The sequence below is a fragment of the Nansenia antarctica genome, assembly GCF_963989245.1.
Source record: "Nansenia antarctica genome assembly, chromosome: 17".
NCBI classification, from domain to species: domain Eukaryota; kingdom Metazoa; phylum Chordata; class Actinopteri; order Argentiniformes; family Microstomatidae; genus Nansenia; species Nansenia antarctica.
Window position 1 is genome coordinate 17064610 of NC_137687.1, and position 14408 is coordinate 17079017.

A 14408-nucleotide genomic window follows, 5' to 3' on the forward strand; every position below is an offset into this window, starting at 1 on the left:
TGTACGGTCTGTGAGCTCTATCCTTGAAATCCCCCCTGCACACCAGAGATACACCCCCCCCCCCCCCTCCACTACCCTCAGATCACACATGGCTGGCTTTGGAGGTAGAGATTGGTATTTGGCTGCTCTGAGCACAACAGTCTCCCTTTAAGAAAAGAAGCATGTTTCTCTTTTTCAGATGCACGGCCCTTAGTCAAATAACTATGTAAATGAATCAGCCCGCAGAAAGAAACAATAGAGAACCAATAGAACAGCACCCGATTCCCTGAACTCCTCCCCCTGTGTGACACGCTACCTTTTAATGTACACTACAGTATGTCATATCTTCAATACACTGTCAGCAACTCCAACTATGCTCAGTTAAGCCATTGTTCACCGGTTTACTGACAGAAGCATACACTACCGCGCTTTCAAGTTGTACCACATGTCCACAAGTCGATGTTTTCATCGGTCAACATGTCCACTTCTGTTGTAACTTAATTATGAGTTGTGTTATGTGTTGTCCATGTTATTTGATCATTGTTTATTTTGAATAGTTGTACATATTGTAGATTCTGAACTGCTGCACCTTGGGGTAGAAGAGTGCTCTCTTGTTTTTAATATTTCAGGAAGACAAAGGGTAGATCCAGTTTGTAATGTCACATTTGTACGTGAATCTGGTTTGTCAGGTGTTAACCTGCTTAGTGGTACTGTAGTGTTTTATCAGCATCAGAAGCACACTTGCTGTAGAACTGAATGTATTTATCTTATGAGATCAATAAATGTATGTGATGTCATGTGAAACGTGAATCGTCTTTATTGAGACACAGAACACATTATTTTCTTCAATGAGCACTCAAGTAAAACTGCCCAGTAAACAAAGAGTCCAAAAGACGTCCTCGGGGAAGCCGGAATGTGGGTTCAGATGACGTCTTTGTAGGACGTCCAGATGACGTCTTTAGGATGTCTTATGGACTACAGAATCGTAAAGACGTCATCTGGACGTCCTAGAAAGACATAATCTGAACCCACATTCCGGCTTCCTTGAGGACGTCTTTTGGCCTCTTTGTTTACTGGGTGACATTAACATGACAAGGCAGTGAAAGTGATATCCTAGTCAAATCCTACTGGCCCTTCCTCACTCTGAGCTGTTAGAGGACACACGGTACACGCGGTACACGCGGTACACACGGCGTTGGAACCACAAGATTACAGGTTACAGTAGAGTCAATGATTCTCAATTACAAATAAAGGTTAGGGTTAGAGGTTAGGGTTAGGGTTAGGGGTCAGGGTTAGGGTTAGCTGTGTGGACAGGGTCTGCCTTCATGTTGCAAGCCGAGCTGGAGCACACAGCAGGACACTGACCAGAACAAGGCAGAAACAGACACGTGTTCAACGTGCCTGGACCTCCGACCAGACAGCCTCCCTCTGGACCAACACACTACTGCCCCCTGGAGGGCTCAGTGCCAGATGCGGCAGGTGTTGTCCTTACTGCCTGCAGAGGAACAGAGGGAGGACGTTGCACAGAAGGTAAACTTCACCAGGCTGGGTTCTTTTAATGGACGTCTTGATGAAGTATTTGCGTGTAAAAAGCTACGCTAGCATGTTCGCTTTCCTTTCAGTCCTGTACTGTACTGTGTGTTTAAAGGCAGGTACCTGTGATGATGGTGTCGCCCTCGTAGTTGAAGGCGCAGGAGAAGATCTCGTCCGTGTGTCCCTCCAGCACCTGCAGACAGACGCCAGTCTGGACGTCCCACAGCCGGGCCGTCCTGTCTGAGCTGGCCGTCAGAACCCTGCTGCCCTGGGGGTTGAAGCAGATCTGCCAGGGAGGGAGGGAGGGAGGGAGGGAGGGAGAGAGGGAGGTGGACATCCACAATGTGAGAAGAGTGGAGGTGTGTGTGTGTGTGTGTCTCTGTGTCTGTGTGTGTGTGTGTGTGTGTGTGTCTGTAGCCCTGTGTGTCTGTGTGTAGCCCTGTGTGTCTGTCTGTAGCTCTGTGTGTCTGTCTGTAGCTCTGTGTGTCTGTAGTCCTGTGTGTCTGTAGTTCTATGTGTCTGTAGCCCTGTGTGTCTGTCTGTAGTCCTGTGTGTCTGTAGCCCTGTGTGTCTGTAGTCCTGTGTGTCTGTATTCCTGTGTGTCTGTAGTCCTGTGTGTCTGTCTGTAGTCCTGCGTGTCTATTAGTCCTGTGTGTCTGACTGTCACTCTGTGTGTCTGTCTGTAGGCCTGTCTGTCTGTAGTCCTGTGTGTCTGACTGATCACCTGTCCAGTGACTCACCGTGGAGATCTCCCCCGTGTGGCCCTCCAGGGTCACTGTGCACTGGTGTGTGGCCACACTGTACACCCTGGCCGTGTCTGAGAGGCAAGGGGAACAACACTCCTATATTATTGATTTGATTTGTATTTGTCCCAAACACAATAAACATATAAAAACATGTCAAAACATAAACATTTAAAAAAGAAAAAAAGTTATCCAACACAATTTTACCTCATGCAATTTACACTAGCGTGTTCGGGAGGGGACAGGAGGAAGTGAAAACGTATCTAGTCCCGCCCCCTTCCTTACAATATATTACAACATTTCAAAAATAGAGTCTCTTTCTAAAACTAAATATAACATAAATAACCATATACCTATAGAATCCTATATTATTGCTTGAGCAAAGACAAATGCGAATTTTAACACTAAAAAAAGAGGTGTGCGGTATGCTGATAGAACAAGCCAGATGTCTAGAAAACAGCTGTGTCTTTTTTCACTGCAAAACTAGAATACCTGGACAGCGTCCAATATAGAACATTAAGGCCAATGCACACGGCCCCGATTTTGTCGCACCGCCGAATTCGATTCCATTGTTTTGAATGAGACAATGCACACGGCGTGCGATGCGATATTATCGCACGACAACATTCGATTCTCCATTCACACCAATTGAAATAATTCTAAGAATTGAGAATCGAATGTTGTCGTGCGACAAAATCGCACGCCGTGTGCATTGGGCTTTATACAACAGTAATGGAAATATATAGAACATTCAATATGGAACATTCAATATAGAACATTCAATATAGAACATTCAATATGGAACATTCAATATAGAACATTCAATATAGAACATTCAATATAGATCATTCAATATAGAACATTCAATATAGATGATTCAATATAGATCATTCAATATAGAACATTCAATATAGAACATTCAATATAGATCATTCAATATAGAACATTCAATCCAACAGTAATGGAAACAGCGACTCTCACCATCGGCGGAGGCGGTGGCGATGAGCTGACCAGAGTAGTCAAAACACACGTCCAGAACCTCGTCCTTGTGCCCTGCTAGCGTGGCCACACACCTCCCACTGCCTGCCTCCCACACCTGGCAGGAGACACACACACACACACACACACACACACACACACACACACACACGCACGCACATCACAGGAACAGGAAAAGAAATACATCACATGGTCACTGCTTGATTAGTAAGTATGTATGCACACTAGGCACTTCTAAACAACCAGCTTGAATGAATGAATGATCTTTATTGTCCTTGTACAACCAAAGTGAAATACAAACCCTAGGTGCTAACAATCAACACTGTCCTAAGATAATAAAACACAGTCCTAAGATAATAAAAAACAAGAATGAGACATAAATAATAATAATAATAATTCTAATAACACATTAGACTTATATAGCGCTTTTCTAGACACTCAAAGACGCTTTACAAACTGAAAAGATTGAGTAGTAATAATAAAAAGACACAAAAAGGTTAAGGTAGTGCTGGGGACACATGGGAAGGGGAGGGGGAGAGGGTTAACTGGTGATGGCAAGCAGACATAAATAGACATAAATAGGGGGATATACCCAAGTAATCGGTAGGAGTCTGAGTATGTATCTATTATGTAAACGTATATACTTATATACACGATATGGCCTATTCACAGGGGGGTATATAGACAGGGGGGTGTTAGCATGTAACTACGTACTTTTATAAACATACAGTATGAACTAGTAAACTTATACAGTGTATGTAAACCTAAACACAAGAACATATTACAGGTTAGAGAACATTGCACTATTCTGACAGGGTTCCTACAAGTCAACAAGTAAGACCTTTTTAGACCTTTTTTAGACCTCTTTGAATAGAATTTAAGACCTATTCACGACACCATATGATAGCTTTTTGTCATCCTCGAGGTGATGAAATTAGGGATTTCACTGCCATACAGACAAAAAAGTCTGAAGGATAATTAATATAAAATAAACAAGTGCCATAATTACTCAAAATACATTTTTAATTTCCACGTAAATAGATGTGTTCGGCTGGGTTTCCGTTAACCGGCAATTACCGGTCTTTGTCCGGTAAAATTGAAAAGTCGTCGGACATAATTTTCCGGTGAAAATATTTCCCTTTGAATACAATTCGCTAAAGCTGGCTGGGTGCGTTCGTAAACACGCTCTGGAAATCCGATCAGCACTCGCGGAACGCCTCTCGTCCAATCGAACGACTCGGTCGCTCTGTGACATCGAAGCCAGCGTGCGCTCCGGCGCTCTCAGAGCGTGTTTACGAACGCACCCCTAGAAGTTTCCAGCCAGCTAGCTGAAGCTGCTACACACACCAGAGCCATGGCGACCGAACGGCAAGTTAAACAACATACTATAAAAGTGACATTGTTTTACTCATTACTCATACGTTTGTTGTCATTCGGCGGTGCTAATAGTCGCTTTCTTTTTTAATTTATTTAATTTATTTTATTTTAGCAGTTTCCCCGAAAGTTAAGTGTTTGTTTTTATATCACTATTTTGCACTTCTGGTTAGATGCTAAACTGCATTTTGTTGTCTGGTACTTGTACTCGGCAATGACAATAAAATTGAATCTCACCTAATCTAATCTAATCTAATCTAAAATAATCTAAAATAATCCCATCCTTGAATCTGTGATGGAAATCAAGCAAAGCCACTTCAAGTCTCCCCACCACTGACAGCGCTGGGTGTGCCTTTCCTTACACTCTCGGTTATTCCCTGTGGATTTAAAAAACGGTGTTTTGGTTTCTATAATGTGGTCTATTCTCAGTGTTGACGAGCAGCTCAGGGGGCTTTGAGATGGCTAACAGCTAATTAAAGGAGTAATTCCACTCAAAAGGGTAGAAGTAAACTGACTGTCTGTCTGTCTGTCTGTCTGTCTGTCTCTCTGTCAGTGTGCTGGACTACCTATGACTTCCATGGTACCTGGGAACGCGTTGTCGGAGAGAAACGCCCTCTGTACAAAGGACCTACTGACCAAAATCCCTGTTCCCCGTAGCCTACATGCTTGCACTGTTACCGTTCAATAAAATGTTATACATCTAGACATTGTGGTATTTCTTTATATACGTATCCCAGACTGCCTATCAATTGTTTCTCAATAAACAGTTATGTTCTTCCCATTGTCATACTCCCGAGCTAAACGAAATGCCTTCCCAACCAGCGAGACTTATAGAAATGACGTTGTTTTATTGATTTAAAAAAAAAAGGGTAAAACTGTAAAGAGAAAATAGAAAACTCACATTAATCCCAAACAATTTAACAAACTTCAGTTAACGTAATGTGGAGTCCGTTCATTGATCGATGCTGTCTGTTCAGTTCCCAGTGAGGCGCCCGTTCAGCGCTGGACCCGTTCAGCGCTGGATTTGACGCATGGCATAGCGCGCATGCGTCAAATCATGTTATATTATTATATATTATATAGCTCGCATCTAATCGTATCGGATGAGAAATAGACATTAAATGGCATATATAGGCCGCTACACAACAGTAATCACCGCGACAAACAGCTATATTAGATTTGGAGAAAAAAAATATATGATTTTGAAAAAAATAAAAATAATTATATTTTAATATGATGACCGGAATATATCACGTTTGTCCGGTAAATCGAATTCTTCCCGGACACGATGTCCGACGGCAAATTTTTCTAACGGAAACCCTGGTGTTCGGACTGATTTCCTTGCAGGACAAGCTAATCTCATTTTTTATACCTAGCACCTCATTTTTTAGACTTAATAGCTGAAATGTAAGACCTTTTTAGGCCTTATACATAGCATTGCTGGATTTTAGACTTTAAGGCTTTTTAAGACCAGCGCGGGAACCCTGTTGTGATGATGATGTAGAGCTTAAAGGGATGATGATGATGTAGAGCTTAAAGGGATGATGATAATGTAGAGCTTAAAGGGATGATGATAATGTAGAGCTTAAAGGGATGATGATGATGTAGAGCTTAAAGGGATGATGATGATGATGATGTAGAGCTTAAAGGGAGAGATGGTGCCAGACTAGGAGGAGAGAGGCTCACCCTGCAGCTCTGGTCCATGGAGCCAGTGATGATGAGGGAGCAGTCCCAGTTGAACTGCACACTGCTGATCTCTCCTCTGTGGCCCTTCAGGGTGTGGACACGCCTGTCACAACCACACACAGCATCAGGGTAGGGCACACAACACTCGTATTCACCCTCCCCCCAGAAAGAGAGAGAGAGAGAGAGAGAGAGAGAGAGAGAGAGAGAGAGAGAGAGAGAGAGAGAGAGAGAGAGAGAGAGAGAGAGAGAGAGAGAGAGAGAGAGAGAGAGAGAGAGAGAGAGAGAGAGAGAGAGAGAGAGAGAGAGAGAGAGAGAGAGAGAGAGAGAGAGAGAGAGAGAGAGAGAGAGAGAGAGAGAGAGAGAGAGAGAAGAGAGAGAGAGAGAGAGAGAGAGAGAGAGAGAGAGAGAGAGAGAGAGAGAGAGAGAGAGATTCTGTCGATGCCTCACCTCCCTGAAGGGACTTCCCATAGGGACACGGTGTAGTCGAAAGACCCTGTGACTAACTGGTCACCTACGGTGTTAAACGACAAGGAGATGACCTCTGCAGAGTGACCCTACGAGAGAGGAAGATATTTAGTCATTATGCTTTATCCAGGGTTCCCTTCTGGGTACACCTTCTGAAACATCACATTCAACCAACTTTCAAGGACTTTCAAGACTCAATTCCCTCAAATTCAAGGACCCAACACGGCATAGTTTGAGACAGAACAGAACTTTTTTTTTAGAGAGAGAGAAAGAGAGAGAGAGAGAGAGAGAGAGAGAGAGAGAGAGAGAGAGAGAGAGAGAGAGAGAGAGAGAGGGGGGGGAATTCAAGCACTTTCAATGACCCACGTCTATTTTCAAAAACTTTCAAGACCTTGATTTTTCTTTCTCAAATTCACAAACTTTCAAGGATTTCAAGGACCCGTGGGAACCCTGGTTATCAGTTCACAGTGCAGTGATTGATAGAAGGATCAGCAGTAGAGTAGAGAAGCAGGGCCACTTCTGGACTACAGTACCCAAGAATGAATGAATGACTTTGAATGAACTCATGAATGTGCATGTGCACCCAGATGGTAGTGAGCGTGTGCAGAGGAGGTACAGAGAGAGAGAGAGAGACTCACTATCAGCGTGGCGACCTCCTCCCCAGTCTGAACATCCCAGAGCCTGGCTGTGGTGTCCATGCTGCCTGTGGCCACCAGGGTACTCTGAGGGTTGAAAGCTAGACACACCTGTTTAGGGTTAGGATTAGAAACAGACATCTAGGTTGGGTGTTGTCATTCACTAGACACACCTGTTTAGGGTTAGGGTTAGAAACAGAAGTCTAGGTTGGGTGTTGTCATTCACTAGACACACCAGGGGGGTATTGAATACCCCCCCTGGTGAAGGCAAGCTTGAAGAGGTGGGTTTTGAGGGCCTGTTTAAATGTTGGCAGGGTGTTGGTGTTGAACATATTCAAACCTGACCGTAATCCCTCATTCTGAAAGACAAGCAAAACTTAATTTCTTTCCACATCAGTACTGTGGGATGTCACACGTACTATTTCTGCAGTGTGTCCACGGAAGGTATGGAAACACTTCCCCGTCTCTGCGCTCCACAGCTTGCAGGTCTTATCAAAGGACCCGGTGGCGATCTTGTCTCTGGATTTAAGGAACAGCAGGGGATAAAGGTGTGATTCTAAAAACTTGAAATAGAAACATGTTAAGTTGTTGTAAATGTTGAGGACCTGGGGGGTGGGGGGGGGGGGTAAGGCCCACTGATGCTATTAACACTAGAACAGCCGTGCCTTTTTTACCTACTAAAAGTGCCCCCTGACCCCCTCTTTATAATGCTAAGCTGCTATTTACACACAACGACCACTAGTTGGCCGCTTGTAAATTAGCCTGCCTCCTACACAGAAAAACTGCAAAACAGCTTTATACTAGCTTATCCTGATGTGATTTTGAAAATGTAAGGATACTGGGTGGTAGAACGCACATATCTAGGAAAAGTCATGAAAGGAGGGTCCTGAAATTTGATTGAGTGCAAAAATATAACATTTATTTTTACTCATGGCTGATTAAGTGTTAAACCTGGGAGGAGAGAGAAGAGGACAGGTTACCCGTAGGGGTTGTTGAAGGCGATGGAATACACCACGTTCCTGTGGCCGTCCAGGGTGTGCAGCTCCTTGCCTGAGGCTGTGTCCCAGATCTTACATGTCCTGTCATAGCTCCCCGTTATGAACCTGCAGGGTGAGAGAAAGAAAGAGAGAGAGAGGGGTGGGGGGGGGACAGTTTACCAAAAAACACAAGTGCATTCTAGAGGTGCAGATATACACTCACCGGTGGCCACTTTATTTAGGTACACCTTTTCAACTGCTCGTAAACACAAATATCTAAATCAGCCAATCATGTGGCAGCAACTCAATGCATTTAGACATGTAGACATGGTCAAGACGATCTTGCTGAAGTTCAAACCAAGCATCAGAATGGGTAAGAAAGGTGATTTAAGTGACTTTGAATGTGGCATGGGTGTTGGTGCCAGACGGGGCTGTTTTGAGTATTTCAGAAAGTGCTGATCTACTGGGATTTTCCCGCACAACCATCTCTAGGGGTAACAGAGAATGGTCAGAAAAAGAGAAAATATCCAGTGAGCGGCAGTTCTCTGGGCGAAAATGGTGGTTTAATGGTGTGGGGGATATCTTCAGCAACTGTGTGACGCTGTAATGTCAATATGGACCAACATCTCTGAGGAATGTTTCCAGCACCTTGTTGAATCTATGCCACGAAGAATGGAGGCAGTTCTGAACGCAAAAGGTGGGGTTCCAATCCTGTACTAGCAAGATGTACCTAATAAAGTGGCCGGTCAATGTACATGCAGTGCAGATAAACTTACCTCGAACCCGATTTATTGAAGGCAACATTGGTCAGGGGCAGTATATGAGCCTGCAGGGCCTGAGGAAAAAGAGGAAGACGAAAAAACAACATCTGAATCTGAATCACAAGGCAATATACTTTACTGCATTAGTTTAATTAATATCTATCCATTTGACCATGTAATATCTATACATTATTAATCTGGCTTGGATGTGTTAAGGAACCTGCTATCGTATGCTCCCCTCTAGTGGTCAATTGAGGAATTACATGCTTTAATGCAAAGTGCAAACTCCTACTCAAGCAGAAGAGCTCATAGTCATACAACTCCTATTTTAGAGACTCTATCTACACTGGCTTCCTGTTAAGTTCAGAATAGATTTCAAGATCCTTCTGTTTGTTTATAAAGCTCTCACTGGCACAGCACCAGAATATGTGAAAGACCTTTTGCTAGCATATCAGCCCAATAGAGCTCTCAGGTCTTCTGACGCTGGTTTTCTCTGTGTACCACATGTACAAAAGAAGAGATTTGGTGAGGCTGCATTCTCATTTTATGCACCCAGATTGTGTCTTCACTGCCAGTTTACATTAGGGATGCAACCTCAGCAAATAATTATGTTCAAAGTATGTTCAGTATGTTCAGTAAAAACCCATCTTTTTAATATTGCCTAAATATTGCCTATGACTAAATAATTAAATGATGATTATATAATGATTGGGGCACTTTGAGCTGCAACGTTTGCAGGAAACGTGCTATACAAATAAAAGTGATTATCATGATGCCAGGCTGGATGAACAGAGACTCGTCTGACCTTGAACAGGTGGAACCTGTGGTTGTCCTGCTGGGTGAGCTTCTCCTGCAGTCTGAGGATCAGGAGTTTCAACTGCTCAGTACGAGACGCTGTGATCAACGGCTCTGACTTCTTTATCTCTGCGATTAACTCCTCGGTGTCTGTCCTGCAGAGAGGGTCATTGCAGAATGATACAGGGTCGTACAGGAACAGTAGAAACCCTAGGCTACAGTATAGGTGAGTACTGGAGTATTTTTTTCTCTTATTTGAAGACAAAATAACATGTCATCCCTAAATAAATACAGATGCAATCAAATAGTGTTAAACAATTATAATAGTAGATAGATAGATAGGTAGAGAGAGAGATAGGTAGGTAGATCTTTATTTAGTCACATCTGTAGTCCTCATGACATAAAATCGTACAAAAGATTAAAAACCAACAAGAATAATGGACAACATCACAACAGAATACAATAGGACATAAAACAATGAGTATGACCATAGGGACACACATTGGTGCAGTAGAACACAAAGTGCACAGGTTAAAAGTGCAAAATAAGACAGAAAATAAGGTAGTGCAATGGTACTGAGGGAAAGGGTTAATGTTCTGGCAGACCACTCACTCTGGAGACAGGTCCAGGAGATCGATGGATTTGGTCCTCAGGTCTCCTCCTTTCTCGTACTCCAGGATGATCCCTGGGAACAAAGACATTCCAGTTGATTCCGTTGGTGGTAAAACGCATTCAAAAATGCATTGCTTGTTTTCGCCACTTCTCCGTCCGAAGTCTAGATATACTTGCATTATACAGAGTCGATTGTCCTACAAAGACACTTAGATTTAGATTTAGCAATACAAAAAATAATTAGTTTTGTTTGTTTGTTTGTTTCTTTTTATTATTACTACTCGATCTTTTCAGTTTGTAAAGCGTCTTTGAGTGTCTAGAAAAGTAATGTATTATTATTATTATTATTATTATTATTATTATTATTATTATTATTATTATTATTATTATTCATGCAGCCTAGGGTGCAGATACGTGGCGCGGCCATTCTTCCAACGTCCCAGAGTAACGAGGGTGCCCCGTTTGCTTTGGGATTGGGAACCTCTATCTATTTTTACCCAATCAAACGTTGGTTACTTGGTACAATATTTATAGTAATATTTATAGTAGTGTATATAGATCAAATGACCTTATGTACCCGTGACGTTAATAATATTACATCCCTTAGGGGAAATCAAGACTACTGGATATAGGCTACTATAATAATAAAATAATAATAATAATAGTAACTTTTATTTGTATAGCGCTTTTCCTGCAAACGTTGCAGCTCAAAGTGCTCCAGTCATTATATAATCATCATTTAATTATTTAGTCATTTAAAGGCAATATTAAAAAGATGGGTTTTTAGTCTTGACTTGAACATATTTGCATCCCTAACGTAATGATTTGGACCGCTATATACACTGATGACTTCTGGCATGACTTTTGTTTTGCAGAATAGTATTATTTCCTTACCTGTAGGATAATATCTCAGTAGGTAGATAGATAGATAGTTAGATAGTTAGATAGATAGTTAGATAGATAGATAGATAGATAGATAGATAGATAGATAGATAGATAGATAGATAGATAGATAGATAGATAGATAGATAGATAGATAGATAGATAGATAGATAGATAGATAGATAGATAGATAGATAGATAGATAGATAGATAGATAGATAGATAGATAGATAGATAGATAGATAGATAGATAGATAGATAGATAGATAGATAGATAGATAGATAGATAGATAGATAGATAGATAGATAGATAGATAGATAGATAGATAGATAGATAGATAGATAGATAGATAGATAGATAGATAGATAGATAGATAGATAGATAGATAGATAGATAGATAGATAGATAGATAGATAGATAGATAGATAGATAGATAGATAGATAGATAGATAGATAGATAGATAGATAGATAGATAGATAGATAGATAGATAGATAGATAGATAGATAGATAGATAGATAGATAGATAGATAGATAGATAGATAGATAGATAGATAGATAGATAGATAGATAGATAGATAGATAGATAGATAGATAGATAGATAGATAGATAGATAGATAGATAGATAGATAGATAGATAGATAGATAGATAGATAGATAGATAGATAGATAGATAGATAGATAGATAGATAGATAGATAGATAGATAGATAGATAGATAGATAGATAGATAGATAGATAGATAGATAGATAGATAGATAGATAGATAGATAGATAGATAGATAGATAGATAGATAGATAGATAGATAGATAGATAGATAGATAGATAGATAGATAGATAGATAGATAGATAGATAGATAGATAGATAGATAGATAGATAGATAGATAGATAGATAGATAGATAGATAGATAGATAGATAGATAGATAGATAGATAGATAGATAGATAGATAGATAGATAGATAGATAGATAGATAGATAGATAGATAGATAGATAGATAGATAGATAGATAGATAGATAGATAGATAGATAGATAGATAGATAGATAGATAGATAGATAGATAGATAGATAGATAGATAGATAGATAGATAGATAGATAGATAGATAGATAGATAGATAGATAGATAGATAGATAGATAGATAGATAGATAGATAGATAGATAGATAGATAGATAGATAGATAGATAGATAGATAGATAGATAGATAGATAGATAGATAGATAGATAGATAGATAGATAGATAGATAGATAGATAGATAGATAGATAGATAGATAGATAGATAGATAGATAGATAGATAGATAGATAGATAGATAGATAGATAGATAGATAGATAGATAGATAGATAGATAGATAGATAGATAGATAGATAGATAGATAGATAGATAGATAGATAGATAGATAGATAGATAGATAGATAGATAGATAGATAGATAGATAGATAGATAGATAGATAGATAGATAGATAGATAGATAGATAGATAGATAGATAGATAGATAGATAGATAGATAGATAGATAGATAGATAGATAGATAGATAGATAGATAGATAGATAGATAGATAGATAGATAGATAGATAGATAGATAGATAGATAGATAGATAGATAGATAGATAGATAGATAGATAGATAGATAGATAGATAGATAGATAGATAGATAGATAGATAGATAGATAGATAGATAGATAGATAGATAGATAGATAGATAGATAGATAGATAGATAGATAGATAGATAGATAGATAGATAGATAGATAGATAGATAGATAGATAGATAGATAGATAGATAGATAGATAGATAGATAGATAGATAGATAGATAGATAGATAGATAGATAGATAGATAGATAGATAGATAGATAGATAGATAGATAGATAGATAGATAGATAGATAGATAGATAGATAGATAGATAGATAGATAGATAGATAGATAGATAGATAGATAGATAGATAGATAGATAGATAGATAGATAGATAGATAGATAGATAGATAGATAGATAGATAGATAGATAGATAGATAGATAGATAGATAGATAGATAGATAGATAGATAGATAGATAGATAGATAGATAGATAGATAGATAGATAGATAGATAGATAGATAGATAGATAGATAGATAGATAGATAGATAGATAGATAGATAGATAGATAGATAGATAGATAGATAGATAGATAGATAGATAGATAGATAGATAGATAGTTACCTGGAGGATAATATCTCAGTAGGAACCGTTTGAGTTTCATGTTTTTCTTCCCCTGCTTCTTGAGGCATCCCTGACTGTCAACAAAGCGTTGCTATGGCGACGGACAGGGCAGAGGTTTTGCGGCGCATGCGCAGTAGATGAACACAACTAAAACATGGGTGCGTTCAGTTTGGTTTCGTTTTGTTACAAGGGCTGTATAACGTATAACAGCACTGGGACTTTTAACTGTATCTGTCCACCGCACATGTGTTCTATTACAGTTTTTTTTTTCCAATTGCTAACACAATAAAATGACATGCATAGCACAATTAATTAAACTGACACACAGAGAGCAAAACCTCTTCTCAAGTCTCCAAAACTCTAAACACATTTTCTGCTTTACACACATTTTGCTATTCAAAATGGCACTTTTTAAATGCACTGAACACGGTTTTCTGCCTAAGACACAACAATCTGACATAAAGTCACATGTTTGCCATTTCAAAACATTGCCATTCAAAATTAGACTACATTGCTCTATCTATTTTTACCCAATCAAACGTTGGTTACTTGGTACAATATTTATAGTAATATTTATAGTAGTGTATATAGATCAAATGACCTTATGTACCCGTGACGTTAATAATATTACATCCCTTAGGGGAAATCAAGACTACTGGATATAGGCTACTATAATAATAAAATAATAATAATAATAGTAACTTTTATTTGTATAGCGCTTTTCCTGCAAACGTTGCAGCTCAAAGTGCTCCAGTCATTAT

The 14408-nt window shown here is 39.6% G+C and overlaps 1 protein-coding gene across 1 annotated transcript; it reads right to left on the bottom strand.

Annotated features, from left to right (window-relative positions):
- Positions 1-1439: 1439 nt before the first annotated feature.
- Positions 1440-13687, bottom strand: daw1 (dynein assembly factor with WDR repeat domains 1; the record flags this gene model as incomplete). The annotated part of the gene is made up of 13 exons (XM_080547613.1): positions 1440-1474; positions 1636-1798; positions 2253-2329; positions 3237-3351; positions 6315-6417; positions 6762-6868; positions 7418-7525; positions 7834-7933; positions 8395-8517; positions 9168-9226; positions 9958-10102; positions 10560-10632; positions 13648-13687. The coding sequence occupies 13 exons, from the start codon at positions 13685-13687 to the stop codon at positions 1440-1442; spliced, it is 1248 nt and encodes a 415-aa protein (XP_080403739.1).
- Positions 13688-14408: the final 721 nt, after the last annotated feature.